The following is a 22,976-nucleotide window of genomic DNA, read 5'->3' as shown; positions in this document are numbered from 1 at the left end:
AGAAGATGGGCTTGTAGTTTAGAGTGCTTATATATGAAAAATCTTTCCTATTGTTCTCAGGCACAATAAAAAAATTAACACTTACAGGGGTGCCTGGGTGGCTCAGTGGGTTAAAATGTCTGCCTTTCGCTCAGGTTGTGATCCTGGGGTGCTGGGATCGAGCCCCGTGTCAGGCTCTCTGCTCAGAGGGGAGGCTGCTTCCTCCTCTCTCTCTGCCTGCCTCTCTGCCTGCTTGTGATCTCTGTCAAATAAATAAATAAAATATTTAAAAAAAAAAATTAACACTTATTCACATCGAATCTTTGAAAAACTGAGAAAAATGCAAAAAAGCCACAATATTATAGCCCTACTGCCTTTTTGTGCATTTCTTCAGCCTTTTAAAAAGTATGATAGCAACATCCATTGCTATAAGTGTATCTACCTACCTATCTGTCTATCAACATATACTTTTTTAAAAAGCGGCATCATATGCACACTACAATTTTTTTTTTAAACTTAAAAATAGACTATGAACGTCTTTCTAAGTGGGTGCATGAGGAGTAATCAGATCCTTTCAGTGGCTGTGTATTTCATGTGCAAATAAATAAGCATCACTTAAGTATCCATTGTCACCCTTCCCATTGCCAGATGTTTACCTTGCTTTACTGTTCACTTTTGGTTTTTGTTTCTGGTTTTTTGTGTTTGGGAGGGTGTTTGTTTTAGGCAATTTCAAACTATGCTACATGAATATTCTTGGTATATTTTTATGTGCCTGAATTAGTATTTCTGTAAATATACATTTCTAGACGTGCAATTCCTGGGTTGAAAACGATGCACGCTTAAATTTTTCATAGCTGTGATCCACATAGTCTCCAAAAAAAAAAAGTGTTATCAATGAATTCAATAAGGATTAACATGCCAGAGCACTCATTTCCTCACATCCTTCCAGCAATGGGTACTATAAACCCTTATCACAGAAACAGATGACTTCCGTGATTGCCTCCTTTTTAAGGATTCTTGGAAACTGAAGTGGTTGAAGGCCACAGAACTAGAGACTGGGTGTACTGCTCCATGGGCTGCTAGGAGAAGTCTTTGGACCCAGAGTCAAATGGGACTCTCCTGAGGCCTGGGAGGAAGAGAGTTGTATTTGGCCTCAAACCTCAAAGACCAACGCACCGCACATAGTGTAAGCCTGTTGTGGCAATACAGTAGCATAGTAGGGTGACAGATCGCTTCATTTTGGCTCAGGGCATCTCTTGTACTGGAAACAGGATCAGGAGCTAATTGGTACGGGGAAAACAGGATGGAGAAGAGTTTAGTGCTCAACCCTGTGCCAAATTTAAATAGTCATGTGAGATTCAAGATTTGTGATTCTGAAATCCCTTAAAACTCTACTAAAGATTAGATGATCCTTTAAGTGGCTGAGTCTAATTATAAGATAGGATGGGCTCTAAAAGTCAATCTTTCACTTCCTCAGGCAACAGAATTCATCAAGGCCATCTTCTAGGCATTGTTCTTGGCACTGGGACTTCAAAATAAAAATAAAATAAGGTTTTTGACTTCAAGGAGGTTACAGTCTCTGTGGGGGAGGGCAGAAAAGATTGAAAACCAGAAACTAATACCTTCCATAGAGTTCAGTCGGGTTGTGAGGGACATTTACTTAGGCAGATTTACCCACAGAAAGTTTTGGCACATCCATAATGGAAGAACTAAGAAGAAGGGAGGAGGGTGGTTACAAAGAAATGCTTCCAGGATGAGCACCAGATCACTTGATTGCTTCTTGGAGATAATTTTCACCTTGGTTCAAGTGGGTAGGTTGGTGGGTGGCCAGTGAAGAAGGGTTTTTTAAGGGATCTTCTCAAATTTTCTGTTCATACGAATCCTTAGAGTCCTTGTTAAAATGGAAATTTTGAATTGGCACGTCTGGGGTAAGGCCCGAGATTCAGCATTTCTAATAGGCTCCCAAGGAATGTCAGTGCCACTGGCTCAAAAACCACACATTGAACCTTGAATGCCAAAGATCTAGATTGAGGAGGCCCTGAATCCTTTAGAATGACTGGGAATGAAAGAAGTGGCTTGGGTCAGAAACAAAACTGGAGAGGTAGTGGGAACTAGCTAAAGAAAAACTATCTAATGGTGGAGAGCCATTGGGGTACTAAAAAGAGAAGGGATAAATTGGGGAAGGTGGTGGAATCTAATTCAGAGAAGCAGACTATGGAGAATAAATCTTCTGACCTCCTCCCTTTCTCCTTCTTAGCCATTTTCTTCTAAGAATTCTTCTTCCTCTCCTTGTCCTCTTTCTCCTTCTTTCCTTCCACCTCCTCCTTATCATCATCATCATCATCACCATCACCATCTTGCATTTAGGTCATATAATTGGAGAATTACTTCGTGCAAGCAAAGGGGAAGACTTCTAAAACCATAGATTCCTAATAATACAGTTTCTGACACAACTTGGCCTATACAACCCAGACAACATATGCCAACAATATTTAAATAGATGAATAGATATCCTGGAGGGAATTTTGGTTTGGCTGAGTTTAGCACACAGTGAAGTCAGCACTATTTTGGGGACAAAAAGAGATTTTTGGCTATTGCAGGATTCTTAGGTCTTTGAGTTCCTTAAAATTTCCAAAATGAGTTTTTATCTACAGAACAATTTAGATTGTTTGCCTCACACAATGGGTGCTGCTTTGACCATAATTCTACGATTTGAATGGTGACTTGGTGACTCTGCAGTGGCTTCTCTGGGCCCTGACCTGAAACCTAAGGAAATAACCACTGATTTTAATGACAAGCTTTCTCAGGCTCAGAGGCCATTTTTTTAATAGAATTTTTCTATAATAAACTATAATATCTGTCTTCTTTCCTCAGACTCAGTAAAGTAAACATCTCTAAAGCCAAATAGTTGAATTTATCAATGCTCATTTCTGCTGTTAGCTGGGTAAGAAAATCATCGGGGAGATGATTTCCATTTCTGATGGACTTTGGTTGACTACACATGCTAGAATTTAGTCCTCTAACCATGAATCATAGATATGATGTCTGTATTAAATAAAGGAAGGCCACTTAATCAGATTTTTAAAATTTTTTATAAGATTTTATTTAGTTATTTGACAGAGAGAGAGAGAGAGAGATCACAAGTAGGCAGAGAGGCAGGCAGAGAGAGGGGGAAGCAGGCTTCCTCCTGAATAGAGAGCCTGATACAGGGCTCTATCCCAGGACTCTGAGATTATGACCTGAGCTGAAGGCAGAGGCTTAACCTGCTGAGCCATGCAGGTGCCCCTCTTAATCAGATTTTAAAAACCCAGCTTAGTAGTTAGATATTCAGAAAAAAAGATGGCCCCCAAATTCTAACTGCCATCACTTTCATAGGTCCTTGGTGTCTTTTTCCTCTTCTTTAGGAAAATATTTTGATTATTTTAATTTTTGAGGGCTTAGCATTTTTATGTATAGTCACATTAATTGATTGCATAAGGTGGATGAATCCCAAGTGATTTGGATGATTCTCACCCTCTCTCCGTGCCCCTTGGGTTGGGACTTACAATTGCTTTTTCAGGAGGAAATGCAATAAGGAGCGTAGCCACAGCATACACTTATTTTCATGAAAAGAAGACAAGGTTCTCTTTAGCCTAGCTGGACTAGGATAATCAGTTTGTTCTGTTGCCTTGGAATCCAAACTCAGAGGCCTATCTGGGCCAGGAAGGACATGTGAAATGTATGATTAGTACAATGGATGAGTAACAGGGAGTGGCGGGGTCTATGCTGGATGAGGGTGTGTATTCACAACTAAATTTAAAACAACAACACTGATATGTGAGCCACACATCCATGACTGCAGGTTAGAATGTCATCTAACTCAATGTCAGTGTTGATAGCCAGAGCAGTACTCTCCTAAGATGAAGTGATGTGAGTGCAAGGGGAAGCCATACCACAGAACCCATAGCATGAATCCCTGCTTCCCCAGTGGGTAGACACAACATTGCTTAGTATTAAATGTTCACATCTGGAATTGACACACTTGCTTCATACTTTTTCCTGAAATTTTCAGTAATTTCTATAAGCATGTTTATACCTGCTCTGTGCCAAGCACTGTGCTGGGATGTGCAGATCAATAATACAGAGTCCTTGCCCTTGAGAGCCTAATGATAGGAGAACAAAGTAGAGACATAACAGATTAAGGCAATCAAGTGTTAGTTCTCACTCTCATTTTTGTTTTATAGGAAAAATAACAATGGTACGGCGTAAGCCAACAAGTTGGGAGTACAACAGAGAGCAGAATCATTGCCTCTAATCTCCCCCATCTAAATCATTCACATAATAAATGCACCACTATTGCCAAGAACCTCTGCCTTCCTGACTTCACTCCCGGCTCCCTGGCGCTCTGCCAGCCGGGAGGGAGCAGCTGGGATTTTGAGGCCGCTGTGTGGTAGTGGTGCTGTTAGAGTCCTTTTGTTCAAAGTAAGGATATGCCCAGAGGACAACAGCTCATTCTGTGGACAGTCATCAATAGTTTCACTAAAATAATAAAATGGTAGCCAGTCGCTGTTGGACAATTTGAGCCGTAATGGGAATTCCCTTGGGGAGTCCATTTTAATGCAGAATGTATGAGACTGAGAGGCATTTGGAAAGACAAAAAATAATAAGTGGAAAAGGCTAAAAACAAAATGGCTCAGTTCAGTATTTTCTGATGTAACTCGTACTTCTTAGTTTTACAACGTCTTCATTCCTAGAGCCCATAAGACAGATGCCTTCCAGAGTTGTAATTATGTTTATGTTACACGTGGTCATTTTTCTTCAGAGATTGTTTCATCATATCGGGTTTTACCAATGTATTGGTCATTTACAGATAGTATCCTATTACTCTAAATATGAAAACTTGAGCTAACACCTCTGTGGGGCTGGTTAGTGACCCACAATGGGACCCACAGATACCTTATTTATAGATGAAAACTTACTGTAGTCAAAATCAAATTGAAGATGTCCCCATTATGAAAAACGATTATTTATACTCAAAATGTCAGAGATGGGGAGGGGCAGAATTCAAGTCTAGGTCTGGCCTCGAAATATGGAGCTTTTCCATCGATATCATTATTGTAACCAAGCTTGTGTTAGTTTGTTTCTTGGTGACCCACAGAAACTACACCACGTGAGTTGTTGCACAAAGAAAAAAAAAAACTTCATTTGCAGCAAATAAGGAGATGATATAGGACAGCTTCCAAAGTCATGACTCCCTAAGAATGGGTGAATGGGTACCTTATGTTTAGGGTTAGGATGAATATTTAGATAGGGACGCCTTGTCAGCATGTATAGGGTCAGGCGTAAGGTAGAATATGGGCCTTAAAGAAACATGCCTATAGGCACATTGTTATGTCCTGTAAATGGGGCTGAGGCTCCTCCTTGGCCAGACATTTTAATATTATAATGAGGTAAAAGTAATGGTAGGTCATTCCATCGATCACTCCATGGTACCTCTGCACAGGGTAAAGTTGGGATTTAGCTCAAAGGGTCTGAGTGTTCTGGGCCAGGGAAGACTTGTTAAGGCGGTTGCTATCACCTAAGGTGTGGTTTCAGGTTTTCATTTGCCTGAGTTGAGAGGAAAGCTGGAAGGAAGAACTTAAGGGAAAATATAAGACGACAACAAGTACAAGCAGGTAGGCTGTATAGATCAGATCTTGAAGTCTAGCTGGGGACATTACCACCTTCAAAAAAATTAAGGTATAAAGTGAGATCATGCCGTGTTGATTTTAGGCAAATGAGATAACCTATTTCATTATGTAATCAAATAAGATGTTAATCTTTTGTAAAATTCAATACATATGGAGCCCCTCTGGAAATTACGAGTTAATTAACCTCATTAACCATGTTTTTGAAAAATTGTAACATTCCACAGAAGTGACAGGAGGAAAGAATATATTCTCTATATTCTATTTCAGTATCTCAATATCTCATATAAGTTGTAATCTAAATATGTTGCACTAATTTTTTTGAAAATTTTATTTATTTAAGAGAGAGAGAGAGAGCATGAGGAGGGAGGATCAGAAGAAGAAGCAGACTCCCTGCTGAGTGTGGAGCCTGATGTGGGACTGGATTCTGGGACTCCAGAATCGTGACCTGAGCTGAAGGCAGCCACTTATCTGCATGTTGCACTATTAAAGAGTTTCTAAGCAAAGTTTTGTAAAATGGCATTTCCCGGAGTATCTTCTTCCCCTGTATGGGTCCATGTTTCTCTGTTCTCATTATTCTTCCTATCATCTAATGCTACTGGTTCATTTTAAATCTTGAAGAAGTTCCTCAGCTTCCAACCCACTGATGACATCTCTCAAATATGTATAATTCTTCTATAATTTCAATAGGATTTAAGGAAAGAACATGGATTTGGTCCATCAACTTGAACTATGAACATCAGACAAATAATGGCTTGACTAAGTGGTGATCACAGGAAAATAAAGATCTATTATAAATATTTAAGGGAAGCAAACTGGCAGGGAAGAAATCCATCACTGAAGTATGACTAACAATAGTGAAATGAAACTCCAAGCTATTAGGAAATGTACAACAGCAGGCTTGAGCAGATAATGGTACATAATTAGGAGGAAATTTTAATTCTTTAAGAAATTTGGGATTAAAAAGAGTGCCATCAAAAAACCATTGCATCCTATGCCTGGCACAAAGCATACACTTAATAATTATTTAGTAACTGAATGGGTGACAGTGTCAGAAATGCTGTGGGATCTCATCCAAGCTGAAATATCAAGCTGTGAGTCGTGAGTGGTTGTGAGTGCTTTGATTTATAAAACTAGAAACTCTTTCTAAATCTAGTGTTTATCTAATACAAATGCTTTTTTTAGTAGGCCCATTTCAACCAATTCGCAATTGGGAGCTATCTCTTACTGCAAGAGTTCTTTGACACCCACTAAAAAGGTGGCTCTTTAATTTTCGGGATCTCACTTAAATGAAATATTGATAACGTAATTTTATATTAGAGGTTAACCAGACGTTAACTTTGACGCTGGGAAGGTAACACTTGAAGTTAGGTAAGTGGTAAATGCTGATTAATTTTCTGGGACCTTCAAAAGAGAGAAAAAAAATTTTTTTTGGTATGGTTGATTTTTCACAAAATCATAAAGTACATTTGCAGAGAGGGTCTCTGAGGGTCTGTCTTGCTTTCGGAAAAGTTCCTTCAAACTTCAGTTTGCATACAAACAATGCGGGCGTCCTGTTAAATGCAAATTAGGTTAGGCAGGTCTGTAAAGGTCCTAGGAGTGCAATTTTGACAGCTCCCAGGTGGTGCTGCCCGCGTTGTAAGAGTCTGCGTAGAAAAAGTATAAACGCTCCAACATCTTACGTCACTCATTTTCGTTTTCGACTTAAAAGATTTGGTCCAAATGTGCTTGCTGTTTTGTAACGAAAGTAAGTTCCCAGAAAACACTAAGCCTGCTATCTTCCCTCACTTTTGAACGGCAAAACATGTGATTCAAAACTGCAGCTCCGGCCTCCACGTTTGGTCGTCCTAAGGCGGCTTTGGGGACCAAGGAATGCGTCTAATACCCCAGTCCGGGTGTTGGCGCTACATCTAGCCGGGCTCCGGGTCTGCGGAAAACACTCACGGGCGGGGGAGACCCCGGGGATGCCCTACCGCCCCCGGTCGCCGACGCTAGCCCTTTCCAGGAACGCGCGGGCCCGCCCCCTGCGCGCGGCCGCCGATTGGCCGGGAGGCGCCGGCGTGACGTCAGGCCCCGCCCTCTCTCCCCTCCGGCCCCGCCCCGCGGGGTGGCCTGGCGGTTTGGTCTGGAGCAGCTGAAACCGGTTTGAGCGGAGCCGCTTCCTGCCGCTCGGCGCCGCCGCGGGCTGCCTGGGGGAGCGCTGGCGAGGCGCTGACGGCGGGTGCCCGGCTTCTCGGCCCGCGGTCCTCGCTCTCGAGCGCGGCGGCGGCGACGACGACGACGGCGCGGACCCGCGGACCCGGCAGGTGAGGCGGGCCGCCAGGCCTGGTCCGGCGCTCGGTGCGGAGGCCGCGGCGACAGCTCACGTGGCGGCCGAGCTGTCAGGGCGGCCGGGCCGGGGACGCAGCGGGGCGAGGGGTGGGCAGCGTGCCCCGGCCCCCGCGGGCACTGCCCTCCCCCCCCCCCCCCGCCGGGAAACAGCGGCCTGGACGTTCGAGCCGGTCCGTCGGTGGGCAGTCTCTACCTGTTTCCACTTTTATTGTTTGCTGCCACGATCCCGTTGGGCTGCCTGGTGCTTAGTTCCCCTCCGAAAGATTTGTCAAGTGCGGGATTCTCCCTGTGCCAGAATGCAGAGAGCGTACGACCGCCACGAGTACGCGAACTTCGGGAACGAAGAAACAAAAATTGCCACTGAAGTCGTTCGTGCACCCCTAGCCCGCAGCTGGCCCCTCGCCTACCCCTACTCGCTCTGTCCATGCGTAATTCATAGTGTTTTGGCAACTGCTTATTTTCTGAAATTGCCTAACCACATAGTTGAAGGCATGCTTGTATAATTCAGTTATTCTTAAAAAAAAAAAAAAAAAAAAAAAAAAAAACCGAAGTCCCTTCTTATCCTAAGGAGAGGTCCCAGCCATAGACATCTTTGCTCTCCATGCAATTTTGGGAAATCTGCATCTTCTCTCCCAAACTGCACTTGGCCCAAGGCTCTGCAGATAGCCTTGGTGACTGCTGGGGGAAAGCCTCGATCAGTTAGGGGCTTCATCAGTCCCCTCTCGCCCCACTGCCCGGTTATAAAGGAAGTCGTTCATGAATTCAGTCATGAATTTTTTGTAGAGAATTCTTTCATTTTGAGGCAGCTGTGAAGTCCGTGTAGTGCCGACATAGAAAAAGAGAGGAACCAAGCAGGATGTTTAGACTTGATGTTTTTTTCATGGTGTTCTCTGACGCTCCCTATTCATGCCGCGTAACTACCCTTTCCTCTACCTCTTCATGTTCTCCCTCTTGCTACATTTTTGACAGTTGTGACTTAGTTAAGAAGTAAATACAAGCTGTCAGTCCTTTTTTCAACTCCTGATGGTCTGGATACAAATAATTCAGGATAAAGCATACAGGTAAAACTGCACACAGCCTAATCTGTTCTGGACTTAAGAACTAGGGAGAACCAGTATTCTGGACAAAATAAGACATAGGAAAGTTCTGTTGAGAAAAATAATGACCACAAAAGAAATCTCATAGTGACTGAGTAAAATCTGATACCTACAAAAAGTAGGTTGATGAATCAAATCCTTGTATGTAACCTAACCAGGGAAAGTATATGAACTATACATGAAGTAATATCAAGACCAAGTGAAATGGAAAACATTTGGAAAACTTTTACAGCATTGCTTAGAAAGTTGAACCAGGAATAGTGAAATCTCCAGAAATGCTTTCTTTATGAAAATCCATTCATTTTTGCATACATTTGTTTAAAATACTGGCTCAAGTATACTGGGGTCAGAATAGTGGGGTCATAACGATCCTCCAAAAGGATGACCAGAAATTAACTCAGGAAAACGTAGGCATTTCATATATTCCTTATAGCCAGCCAGTTATGAGAACCAAAGCTGCTGGAGTCTAGGAAAAAGCAAGACTTGGAAATGGCTTTTTTCTTTGAAAAAATTTGAAGGAAGACAGAGATGTTCTTTTTGGCCAGAAAAACACATTTTAGCTAAAAATATCTGTGCTCTCAATTTAACTCTAAACTAAATGTTCCTGTACCTTGGTTTGCTTAAATACCCCGTTTGTTCCTCAAGCTGGTAAACCAGTAAGGTCATGTGTTGGGATAGTTTCTCTGACCACAAAAATAAAGTAGAATTTATTTCAGCAGGTAGTGTGAACTCTGAAATATTTCTTGAATGTAAATTACAATGTCACACTTTACTGATTGCTTAATTCTTTAAAAAAAAGTGCTAAAATACAGTTAGATGCTACTCAAAATCTCAGATGAGAATCCTGTTTGATATTTATCTTCAAAAAGCACAAAATGGAAGTTATATATAAAACAAATTGAGTTGGTTGAATTACATTTACTATCAGCTCATGTACATGAAAATGGCTAGATTTTTTCATCTGACTCTTGTTTTGTTTATATCTGGAAGACCTCCCCAGTCCAAGTTGGGATGATGATGATGATGATTTTTTTGGCTTGTTTGAAAGAAGAGGAAGTGTTGGTGTGTAAACTTTGCATTCCACAACAGGACAGTATTTTACTTTGTCACTACTGTCTTGGTGGTAGCTGGGTGCCAAAATTATGCATGCCAATCCTGCACCAGAATTTTGGCCTCTGTCCACAATCAAGTAAACTGGTGTAGGAGCAGCCCCCAGGCTTTTATTTGGTATGGTATTAAATTGTGGGAGGAAGACGGCAGGAAATTAAGCCAGACTATAGGACTTTTGGCAATTCAAGTGGAAAATGATGCTTTGTTGACATCCAGGAAGGTTTTTTGGTGGTGGGGGGGGGAGGTATTTTTGTGCTTGTGTATGTAGTTTGTACAGTACATTTACTGCAGTTGTTACTATAGCTGTTACCAAGTTACAATAGCCACTTTTACAAGCAAACTTAAGAATGAAAGTCAATTTTAATAATCAATTGAATTTGTATAAGTTTCCCATTTAATGCAGTAGAAATTTAGAGGTAATTTTGTGCCAGTTGTTGATTTTAATACATAGGAATAATTACATTTGATTTCCCTAAAATTGGCTAAAATAGATATTTAAAATTGATCATAAAATAGTTGTAGCAACTGTGTAATTATACAGATGAGATTATGTAGTCCTTTGCTGAAAACTGTAACTGTAAATACTGGGTGAAAGTAGAAGTTGTAGGTTGAGATTAAGCTTGGTTATTCAGCAGTTTTGCTAGATGATGGGGCTTTTTGCTGTGTCTCAAAATTAATTCAGTTATGTAAAAGCCAAGCTCTTTTGCTAGTCTTGAGGTTTCTTTATATAACATAAAATAAATGTTAGAGTGTGGTGTTTAAGTGAACTATTTAATTATTAGAAGGGAAATAATTCCTTTTCTTAGAATTAGTACTCTGATTCCTATCAGATGTCATATTAAAGGAGAGCTAATAAGATACTTGGATAATGATTGCTTAATGAGGGGGTTGATAGTCTACAGCTATTTTTAGATTTAGAACATTCTTTGGCAGTGCTAGAACTGGATGTATATGCTTTAAATAGATCATGTTTATTCTTAGACACAAATTATTTTGATCAAGGACAGGATTTTCTCTAGTGTACAGTCTTAGGTTTTCTAACTGAAATGGTAGAGTTACAAATAGGGAATTCTGTATTCAGGTGATATGAAACCACATTGACTGGTGGTCTTGTTTAATATGAATATTCAACATTTACATTTTATCACTGATGTGAGGGGGATGATAAATAGTTCATAGCAAACATTGAGTCTGGATTCTTGGCCCTAATAGCAGTCCCTGTGGATCAGGTTTCTCAGTCTCAGCCCTAATGATATTTGGAGCTGGACAGTTATTTGTGAAGAGCTGTTCTGTGCATTACATGGTGTTTAACAGCTCTGTTGACCTCTACCCACTAGATACCAGCAGTATCACTCCCAGTTGCGACAACCGAAAAGGTCTCTTGACATTGCCAAATATCCCTTGGAGGGCAGAATTGTCTCCAGTGAGAACTGCTGCTGTATATTACCTTGACTTGGAAGTGTAGTTACCTGAGCAGCAGTGTTGGTTGAATGGTCATTGCGGAGTTGGGTATGTGTTCATGGAGAGGGAAAGGGAGCAAAGGGGAAATAGAAGAATGAATAGCTATAAAAATTACTTTATGGTTTTTAAAATAATGTAGAAATACAAATAACCTTTAAGCTGGTAACTTAATGAAATGCAGGGTAAAGACATTGGAATTGGTTTAGGAATATTGGTGAATTGGGGCACAAAATTTGGGGGAGGGTTTGGAGAAGTTATGTAGAATCTGCTCTTTGTGTCAAGTATGTGTTCTTCCTATATATAAGTTATATAGCACTCTTTCGAATTGATACTGTACATGTTTTTAAGAAAATCTGTTATCTTCCCTCAGGTACTTAAATTAGGGAGTGGTAAACAGATTGTTTTGGCTGGGAAAACAACCAAGAAACGAAAAATCAGCTATGGAGATAATGTGAATAAGAAATCAAGGATTAGGGGTTTAGATTTCTGTTAGTAATGGAAGTAATTCCAAGTCAGAGACATGAGGAAGAATTTTTTTTTTTTTTTTAAGATTTTATTTATTTGACAGAGAGGGAGAGTGCACTAGTAGGGGGAGCAGCAGGCAGACAGAGAAGCAGGCTCCTTGCTGAGTGCAGGGCTGGATCCCTGGACCCTGGGATCAGGACCTGAGCAGAAGGCAGGCGCTTAACTGACTGAGCCACCCAGGTGCCCCTGAGGAAGAATATTCTAACTGATATAAAATGTATTATTAGGAATACAGAATCCAAAACATAGCTTAGAATACTTAGGATTTTGAATGAAATTCAGACCGTACAAAGAAAGTCATGTATGTAGGATCAATTAGAATCAACAGGGTTCGGTAATAGATCACGGAGTTGAGACTTTAAATATGAGTCTACAGAACTAGAGCAATGAAAGTCCTATGGTTAATACAGAGAAAATTTGAAAAGAGTGGTTTATGGGGGAGGATTTTTTTTGTAAGTTATTAGTTACATTACTTAGAAGCAGAACCTGCATCTTGTTGCAGAACATGACTAGTTTGTTTCAGTGAATGGTACTTAAGTTCTTCAGTTGTTTCCTTGTTATTAAATTTGTAACCTTACTGAAGTAGACTCTTGAGCCAAGTTTTTTCTATCTGCAGTTGTTTTTTGCTTTTGTTTTTGTTTGGCTTTTTTTTCCCCCTCCATCATAACATGAACCTGGTTGTGAAAGATAGGTCGAATTTGGAACAGCTGCTTATCAGAAGAGAAAGTTTGTAACAAAATCTTAAATCCTTTAAAAAAAGTGTTTGGACACACTTGTTTTGCATTTTTTCTGGTCCGTACACACAGAATAGGTTTTAATATTAGGTCTTAAATATTTCTAGGTATTTCCTAAATAACTCAACCTTTATGTAAGTTTTCTGAAATCTTTTGTTCATAGTTTTGATTTATTTCTTTTTGTTTTTTTGTTTCATTTTTAAATTTGTTTCTTGGTGGCAGCTATCTAGAGCTAAGTTTTTTATGTATTTTAAATGACATCTTCTCTTTTTCTTCCTAGCTCAACATTGTAAAATAAATCCATCAGAATGACACCTTCTCAGGTTACCTTTGAGATAAGAGGAACTCTTTTACCAGGTATTGTAAAGTTTTAGTTTAAAACAAAATTTTAAATGAGTATTTTCCCCATCTTGTCTTAAATATGCTATTTGTTATTACAGTAGGCCTCATTTTTAGATGAAAATATCTTTAGGACTTCTCTGATTTCAGAAATGTGCTTGGAGTATAATAAGAAGGAAAAACATACTTCCCCAAACAGTAAATGTCTTAGTCTCATATTTTCCAAGAAGGCTGTGAATGTATTTAATTTTGCACAGGATGAAGACTATGGGCTATGATTTTTAAGTACCATGAAAATGAGGGAAATTTTGCCAGTGCAAGAAGTTGGTGAAATATTTGGTTAAGATAATTTTGTTCCCTATTTGTAAATTTTTTGGCTTATTGTATTTTTTGCTGTCTGCTAACACAGTGTGAAGTAATTTTAGGGTAAATAGCATATCAAAATAGTATCAGGCCTGAGGCATGTATCTCCTTATTTAATATACTCACCAACTGGCCAGTTCCTCAAATCTGCTACATTCTTTCTCTCTTTTGGGCCTTTCTTAAAATTGTTTCCTCTGTCTAGATCTGTGGCCTCCCTTCTTCCCTTTAACTCTGCTTCACTCCAGCCCTGCATTTAGCTAGGTTAGGATTCCGGTGAAATTAAGGCTTCTAGGACTTTTTGTAGTACCTACAGATTTTATGGAATTATTTGAGTAATTGTGTTTATGGATAGATTGTCAGTTCTGTGAAAATGTGACTATTTTTTCATGCTGAGTGCATGCACCTAACACAGTGCCTGACTCAGAGCAGGAGTAAATACATGTTCAAGGAATAAATAAATGATTAACTCTGTATGTCCAACGTCTTTGGCCTAGCAGCCATCAGAGTGGCTGACGGAGTGTATATTTGTCCCAATTCAAATTCTTAGCCAAGATGATCTGGTAGAGAGCTCTCATTTCTGGGCAGGATTCTGCAGATTGAAAATTGCTAGTCAGCTGATAAGTTGACTCACTGAGGTCCAGAGCTTACCTCTAGTCCAGTGTGTAGCCTTCTCTGTGGAGAGAAGACTGCAGAGCTGTATCATACCCTTTCAGGGAATTGTACATAGACAACTTAAGGTAGAAGGAGCTGGCCATGTCAGGCATATGGACCAACCACAAAATTAGCCCTAGAAGGGTGAGCTTGGCAAGGTCTTACTCTCAAGGACTAGAGGGAAGATAGTGGTGGACGTGAATGTAAGAGAGGACTGTGTGCACAGCAGTGTGTTTGACTCTGGGAATGAATATTTGTATTTAGCAACAGCCTTTATCTTTCTTTTTAATCAGAGAAGGTAGTGATAACTTAATTACAAAACAAAATCTGGTTGCTCTAAAGGATTGGTGAATATTTTAACGTGAAATCTCTCTATATAACCACTCCATTCTTGACAAACATGTATTTAGAACCCCCCAAACTCCTGAGTGATTATTGCATTTGAAATTTCAGTTAAATTTTAGATAGTCCAACCTTAAAAAATGCTCATGAGGGCAGTTAAAGCCAACTACAATTTTGGCTTTACTAGAGTAGTGCGTAAAAGCCACTCGGAATGTGGAGGAGTTTGTCTTGCACTGTTCACTTGGCATCAGTTCATTATCTTTTTCTCCACGAATTTTAATAATAGTAATTCAGAATATATCACTGTGTAAGTCAAAGACTTCTCCATACTTCTATCCAAGAATTTTTTTTAAAGATTTATTCATTTTAGAGAGAGCATGTGCAAGCTGGGGTGGGGGCTCGGGGGACCGGGTGAGAGAGAACCTCAAGGAGACTCCCTGCTCAGTGTGGAACTCAAAACAGGGCTCAATCCCATGACCCAAACATGAACCTAGCCAAAACCAAGAGTGAGATGCTCAACTGACTAAACGACCCAGGCACCTTGTAGACTTTTGCTGAATGCGTATAATTCAGCAAATACAGGTGACAGTTGTATTTTGGTTTGTCTATTGATGAGAAGCGTTCAGATAAAACAATAGTCATTATTTAGTAAGGAGAACTGATTTTTCAGTAAGTCTTTGGAAGAAGTTTTGTTGTTGTTGTTGTTGTCCCATTGATAATTTTCTTAATCTTTAGTTTGTTTTAATAGCCACTGTTTGAGTTCCTGGAAAATATTGGTTACTATTTCTCTAGAATGCTTCTTTGCACTTAGTGTGGGCCTTTTTTTTTTTTTTAAGATTTTATTTATTTATTTGACAGAGATCACAAGTAGGCAGAGAGGCAGGCGGAGAGAGAGGAGGAAGCAGGCTCCCTGCCAAGCAGAGAGCCTGATTCGGGGCTCGATCCCAGGACCCCGGAATCACAACCTGAGCCGAAGGCAGAGGCTTTAACCCATTGAGAGACCCAGGCACCCCTAGTGTGTGCCTTTTTAAATCAGAAGCTGCCTGGGGCGCCTGGGTAACTCAGTGGGTTAAAGCCTCTGCCTTCGGCTCAGGTCATGATCCCAGGGTCCTGGGATTGAGCCCCACATTGGGCTCTCTGCTCAGCAGGGAGCCTGCTTCCTCATCTCTCTGATTGCCTCTCTGCCTACTTGTAATCTCTGTCTGTCAAATAAATAAAATCTTAAAAAAAAAATCAGAAGCTGCCTTGAAGGCAGGAACTGTGGCATGATCACTTTGTCTTCTTGGTGCTTGTTATTAGCTCACTTAAGTGGTTGAACAAATGAAGTAAGTTTATCCCTATCCATCCCTCCTTTTCTTTGGTTTTGGTTCTGTAGAGTTAGGTCAAGTTAAGAAGTCAGGTATTGGTGTGGTACCTAGGTCTGAAACATGTCTCAGTGAGGCTCCTCCATCTCTGCTAGTGGGGGCTCTGCATCTAGGTGAACTAGTGCAACTGACTGCTCTTTTTTGGCTTCCTAAAACTACAGTCTGAAATTTCCTTACTTAGCCCACTATAACTGGTTGTTCTCTTTCTTTAGGAGAAGTTTATGCCATATGTGGGAGCTGTGATGCTTTGGGAAACTGGAGTCCTCAGAATGCTGTGGCTCTTCTTCCAGAAAATGAGACAGGTGAAAGGTAAGAAGGGTAATAAAAGGTTACAGAATGATTGTGACACCCAGATTAGAAACGTGGAGGGTTTCTAAGATACCTTCATGTAGTTTTTCTCTTTTAATTTTTATGATAGTTCTTGCTTGTGCATAGAATGAAGTAGTTGTACAAAGTTGGTTGGTTGTTTAAAAAAAAAAGTTTCTCTGTTTCTCAGTTTCCCACTTCAACCATTTCAACTTTTGGCTGGTTCTTTTGGTAGTTACCACTATATTTCTGAATAACAGGATTATATTGCTATTTTTCATTTTTTTAAGCTTTTTTAAGGTATTGTCTTTTAGCTTTCAATATATACTTATATATATGGATACATCTATCTATCTATAGGTATATATATTTATTTTTTTAATTTTATTTATTTGAGAGAGAGATCAAGAGAGAGAGAGAGCACACCAGCGGTGGTGGGGGAGAGGCAAAGGGAGAAGGAGGAGCAGGCTCCCTGCTGGGCAGGGACTCTGATACAGGGCTGGATCCCAGGATCCTGAGATCATGAACTGAGCTGAAGGCAGACACTTTACTAACTGAGCCACCCAGGTGCCTTTCGGCACAAATTCCATTTTTTTTTTTTTTTTCTTTAAGATTTTATTTATTTGAGAAAGCAGGGGGAGGGGCATAGGGAGAGTGAGAAGCAGGGTCCCTGCCTATCAGGGAGCCCAATGTGGTGCTCTATCCCAGGGATCATGACCTGAGCCGAAAGCAGTTGCTTAACTGCCTGAGCCCCTCTCCATACATATTCTTAATAAAAGATCTGATTTTTTCTTTAGCCTATAAAATATTTTTCTAGAGCAGAGTGTGAAACAGGTATTTTAGCTAATCTACTGAAATGAGTTTGCAACTGACATTAAATAGAATGCTAAAGTTAGTGTGGGTGTATTGGTGCATTGCACTGTTGAAAGAAGGGCCTGGGTGCAGGTTTCAGTTCCACAGTTAACTGCAGTCTTGGGCAGATCTGATTTCTCTAGGCCTGGGTTACCTCATCTGCATTGTAAAGGGGTTAGGACAAAATCAGTGAATATTAGGGATATTTGGGGCATTATGGGTTGTCAAGATGTATATGTGGGAGGTAAGGAGAGAGGAGATCTTAAACAGTATACAGATACATGCAGTGCCCCTAGGGAGAAACACCAGATTACATATTATTAAGCTCAACTTGTTTTCCATGTAGAGCATGGCTACTGAAAATGTGGCCTGTGGGCCAGTGCTAGGGAAAAAAAAAAAAAAACAAAAAACAAAAAAAAACAAACTTTAGTTTTTCTAATAATCAGTGCATAATATGAAAAATACATAAATTAAGAGCAAGCATTTAGAAATGTTTATAGCACTTTGAGATCGTTAGGGCATTCATGTATGTCACCGTGGACTCATCTCTTGTTGTGCTAGATACATAGATCAGACGTGTTGGTTACAGGACAGACAAGCAAACAAAAACTGGTCCTTTGCAGCAGATAGCTTGAGGAGCACTGATGACAGAGCAAAAGAAAATAACAAATACAGTACCATAACACAAATCAAGGAAAAGGAAAACGGACACCTGGGTGACTCAGTCATTTGCCTTTGGCTCAAGTACCTCACTGGGCTCCCTACTTAGCAGGGAGCCTGCTTCTCCCTCTGCCTGCTGCTCTCCCTGCTTGTGCTCTTTCCCTCTCTCTCACAATATAAATAAAATCTTAAAAAAAAAAAAAGTCTATAGAACATCCTTTTCCTCCTTGCCATGATTGGGACATATTTTCTCAGCCAGTTCGCAGCTGTTTTTATAAGTGAAGTTGATAATACTGGAATCACAGAGGAATGAAATGTTTATTCCCTTCAAGTGGCTATTTTTTTCCTTCATTTTCAGTTCAGCCACTGCTGTCTGAAGTAAAACCTTATGCCTTTCTGAACTTGTTCCTAAAACACACCTTGCTGTGAACGTTTGAGCTGCACTGTCACCTGTCTTAAGTCCATTTCAGCTAGCCTGATCAAAGTTATGTGAACAGATGAGATAACACTTAACTACATAACTTGAAGGGACCAGCCACTTTACCTTGCTGACATGCACTGAAATGTAATTGATTGACATATGGCAGATAAACAGTGTTTCACATGGAGAAAGGAAGTAGATGATACAAGAGGATACAAAAAACATTTGTCTTGGACACAGTTCTTGTGTTTTAAAATTGTGTCTATTTGGATTTCAGTGTCTTGTGCATCTAAGCCCTTTGTACAGAGCTCTTTTTCAGAGTCTCTTAAGCTTCTCCATACCTGTAGGCTTATAGTGACAAGAGCTCTGTTAGGATTTTTTTTTTTTCAACTTACAGATAATTTGAAAGTCGTGGTATTGTTTCCTAGTAATGCAGAAAATGTGGGTCACTTGTGGTTTTATTTGCTCTTGTAGATTTTATGGTATTTCGGGGGAGGATATGAGGGCATTCAAAATAAAGCAGGTGTACTAAGCCTTGTTGCCCCTCTTTCCTGACTTTTCTTGAATTTCATCAGATTATATTCATTTTTGATGTCATTGAACAGTTCCGGTTCATTTTTAACTTTGCAGCATTTACTTAGGAAGGTAAAATAAAAAACTCATTGCTTTGCTCTCTGCATCTCTTTTTTTTTTTTTTTTTTTTTTAAGATTTTTATTTATTTATTTATTTGACAGAGAGAGATCACAAGTAGGCAGAGAGGCAGGCAGAGAGAGGAGAGGAGGAAGCAGGCTCCCTGCTGAGCAGAGAGCCCGATGTGGGACTCGATCCCAGGACCCTGAGATCATGACCTGAGCCGAAGGCAGCGGCTTAACCCACTGAGCCACCCAGGCGCCCCATCTCTCTGCATCTCTTTTAACCAAGGGCTCACTTAGACTCACTTGTGAGGGATTTAACAAATACACATGTCTAGATCCTACCCCTGGGGAATGAGGAATAGTGCATGAGAGAGGGATCCCATACATTTTCAGAGCTTCCTGCTAATTCTGCTGGTCACATCTGAGGTTGGCTTCACAGTATCTGGCTGAACGATTTATAAATGAAATAGTACTAGAAATTTGCCATTTTTTGTAGCAGAGATGGGAAATAATTTCACCTTAGAGTTGGTAGAGTGTGCCTGGAATGCTGTGTTGAAAAGGACTCTGAGGCTTAACAGAGAAAAGTAGTACGGGCGCCTGTGCTGAGCATTTGCTGGTCTTGCTTTACAGCAGTGGCCCTCAGCCAGTCTTCCCTCTTCACCTATCCTATGCAAACTCCACATGACGGGGCTCCACCCAGACCTCTGGAATCATAGTTTCTCAGCGTGGAACCAGGGCATATGTATTTTATTACTACTAGATTAATCTAATTGTTGACCAGGGGTGACAGGTGGTTGTGGGTATTTTGTTGGGAACCCAGGATTGAGTCCGAGTGAAAATAATGCCCTAAAGCCTGCCTTGGCAGAGCCAGGTGGGAAACAGTGCTAGCCATCTGGTATCATGGAAGAACATTTGGAGCTGATGTTTATTCACTAAACTATTCATGCTGAATTAATGTTTGGGTAATGGTCTATGACAGCGGCTCTCAAACTTTAGTGTTCATCATCAGAGTCACCTGGAGGCTTGTTAAATTACGGATTGCTGAACTCTTCCCCCAGAGTTTCTATAGTAAGTCTAGGTGTGGCCTGAAAATTTGGATTTCTAACAGTCTCCCAGGGTGATATTCATGGTCCTTGGATTATACTTTGGATACCACTGGTGTGTGATTAGAAGGTAATAAAAATCAGTTACAGTCATGAGTTGTAGTCACTGCTTTCACTTGAGTCAAAGCTTTAGAATAGCAGTAGACTATGTTAGCATAGCATAGTTCAGAGCAAGACATTGAGTTGAAACAAGTAAGGTATAGATCCCAATTGTTTGGCCAGGGGATTAGCCAGAAGCTGGGGAAGAAATCAGGACAAGGGACACTTGGGAACGTGAATATAACTCACTTGCCTCAGCCCCAAAGCCTCTTAGCAGCCCTGTAACATCTCTAAGTGGAAAGTCAGAAAAGATTCTGACTCTCACTTCCACCTTTGTGTTACTTTTTCTGTTTAAAATACTTCTCCTTGTCTTTGTGTGGCTGGTTCCTTCTCATTACATAGGACTCTGCTCAGACTGTTCTTCCTCATTGAGGCTCTCCTCCAAAACTTGCTGTCACGTCAGAAAGGTCAAATAGCCCTTTCTATGTATGTTTGGTTATTTGTCTCCCTTCACCAGAAAGCAATTTACTTGAAGATAGGGGTCTTTCTGCTTTACTCTTCACTGTGTTCCCAGTGCCTGATGCAGGGTCGCCCTGGAGTATAACTCTGTGTAGGAATAAACAAGTGTTATTGGTCACAGACCTTGCTGGAGGGGTTTTATGCATTATGAAGTCTATGCATTGTACTTTGATATTAATGCTTCTGCTCTTTTCCTCACAGCATGTTGTGGAAAGCAACCATTGTACTCACTAGAGGAGTATCAGTTCAGTATCGCTACTTCAAAGGGTGCTTTCTAGAACCAAAGGTATGTTTTCTTTATCTCGTTTCCAGTTTCTTTAACAAACTTACTTCTTTCAAAAGCAACTAATTTAAGTTTGGAAACATTGAAAGTAATGTGAGTTTGTTTTGATCAAATAAGGGAAACCGAACTCTAGATTAATGATATTTTAGTGCTAAAAAGCAAGCAAGTAGCCACTTCAGAGGCAGACGATGTCTGCAGTGGAATTTTTAAGACTAATAGTAAGTATATTCTGCAGTATTCTTGTTATGAGATTGGTTTTAATGATAAACGAGTGTTCTCAGTAGCTGTGCTTTTTCTCTAACTTTTGTAAAGTAACCAGTTAAAAGGGTTTTCTTTTTGTTTCATTTTTTAATTCTTATGTGGTATAAATACATTTGAAGGAGTATATAGCCAGTGAGTAATTATTTTTAAAAAATTATTTCATAAAAGCCATCTCTTAGTGGCTGAGTTTAACTCCTATCAGAACTGAAGTAATTCCTCTTATTAGATTTTTTTTTCAACCATGGTGTTGATAGAGTAGGATCTTTTCTGAAGGCCTTTGGAGTATCTGTTAAATCTAATCTGCTTGCTCACAATGATTTATTATTTTGGGATTGTTTTCATATTTGGAAAAGAAAAAAGTTGATTCTTTCCCTCTTATTTTAAAGATGCTTATTTCCTGAAAGGATTCTTTTCCTTCAGATTTTTATCTTTGAGTACACTTAGGCTGCATGTGAGCAGGGGTTTAGGCAGGCATCTAGGAAGCAAAACGTGGATTAAACCGTTTTAAAATTTTTATTTCCCTTTGGGATCATTGAATACTTGTTACATGTGAAAAATGCAACCAGCCAGTTACCTCATGCTCTTAGCCACCATTATAGAAAAGAAAAAACTGACAAAGCCACTTCAGCTGTCTTTTGCACCTATTACGTTTCTTATTCCAACAATATATTGTAAATACTCAGTAATTAAAATTACATTATGGTTGATCGTTGTGTTGGCTTGTCTTGACAATAGTCTCATTTTAATGACTTAATATCATTTATTTGGCTTAAGGGTTGTGCATTGTGGCAGAGTTTTTCAGTTTAAATTGAACAGTTGTGCAGTGATAAATAGGTCATAGCACTCATGACATTGAAAGTTAATTTGAGGATCCTGGTATGTGAAATTTGTAATACGTGAAGTCAACTAAATTTTACGTAAAGGGGCATTTGGACAAGACAAATCATAATGAATCCTTTGGGCATAGTTTTCTAAAGTAAGACTATTGTCAACATAGATAAATTAAGCCAACCTATAGTATTTTCCCTCTTCATTAAAGTGTAACCAAAAGCAGCAAATCAGTCCAAACTGCCTTCTGAAAAAATTGGCAAGAAGTCTGCTTACAGTAAAAAACAAGTTTTTCCCCTTGTAATACTTGCAAAAGTTTACAGTATGTGTTGGTGAGTGTGTTTCTTTAAGTAGGTGCTCTGTATCGTGTACACATGTACCGTGTGATGCAGGGGCTGCCATGGTAAGTATGTTTTTCATGGACTAGAGTAAATAGATACATAAAATCCCATGCATATAGCTAGAGGTTTTTTTTTTCCACATGCCAGCTTAAAGTGACACTTCTTTTCTTTTAAAAGTTGGTGGCGCTCTTTAAATGACAATTTTAAATAGAAATAATTATGAAACTTTGTCTCAGTTGTGCATTGTCAAATGATAAAACTAATGTGCAAAGAATCTTAAATTGTAAAATGAAATTATTGGAATATATATTTTATAAATATAAAGAATGATAGGAAAGCAAAGTAATTATGAAACAGTGAAAAGCCTGAAATGAGTAATAAGATTAATTTTGCTGAGGTAGTCTACCCACGCATTAGTAGAGCTTAAGCTAAAAATCTTAGGTCTTGTCAATTGACCTTCATATTTTAGTTTTTTTACCTATAAAATGAAGGGCTTGGACCATGGATTTCTTAGGTCCCTTCCATTGTGAAAATTTTATTGCAAATAAATAAAATTTTACCATTTGTATTTTCTCATTTTTTGCTCTTTCTGGCATATTCTTTTTAGCTTATAAGAGTCCCTTTACTTAACTTTTTATAACTAACTGTTGTCTTCCACTCTGTAGAATTAGAATGAGGTGTTAATATGTTGATTTTAAAATAATTTTACAGGTGACAAATCAAATACTATCTTGAACATAGCAAACAAAGGTTGTAGGTAATCTT

At 39.7% G+C, this 22,976-nt stretch overlaps 1 protein-coding gene across 5 annotated transcripts in view; it reads left to right on the top strand.

The window, feature by feature from the left end:
• Nucleotides 1-7,760: 7,760 nt before the first annotated feature.
• Nucleotides 7,761-22,976, top strand: part of GPCPD1 (glycerophosphocholine phosphodiesterase 1) — a 54,053-nt gene continuing 38,837 nt past the window's right edge. Inside the window, exons 1-4 of one of the 5 annotated variants that reach the window (XM_059133895.1) lie at nucleotides 7,761-7,951; nucleotides 13,184-13,260; nucleotides 16,175-16,271; nucleotides 20,700-20,784. In XM_059133895.1, coding sequence (XP_058989878.1) covers nucleotides 13,212-13,260; nucleotides 16,175-16,271; nucleotides 20,700-20,784 — 231 coding nt within the window. In that variant the 5' untranslated portion in view covers nucleotides 7,761-7,951; nucleotides 13,184-13,211. Of the gene's footprint in view, nucleotides 7,952-10,281; nucleotides 10,301-11,550; nucleotides 11,693-13,183; nucleotides 13,261-16,174; nucleotides 16,272-20,699; nucleotides 20,785-22,976 lie in introns of those variants that run through there. The other 4 variants (XM_059133894.1, XM_059133890.1, XM_059133891.1 and 1 more) reach the window with 4 other exon arrangements.

Source organism: Mustela lutreola, chromosome 9 (genome assembly GCF_030435805.1).
Source record: "Mustela lutreola isolate mMusLut2 chromosome 9, mMusLut2.pri, whole genome shotgun sequence".
Taxonomy (NCBI): domain Eukaryota; kingdom Metazoa; phylum Chordata; class Mammalia; order Carnivora; family Mustelidae; genus Mustela; species Mustela lutreola.
Note: the sequence above shows the minus strand (reverse complement) of the source record. Positions and strands in the feature narration are given on the sequence as shown.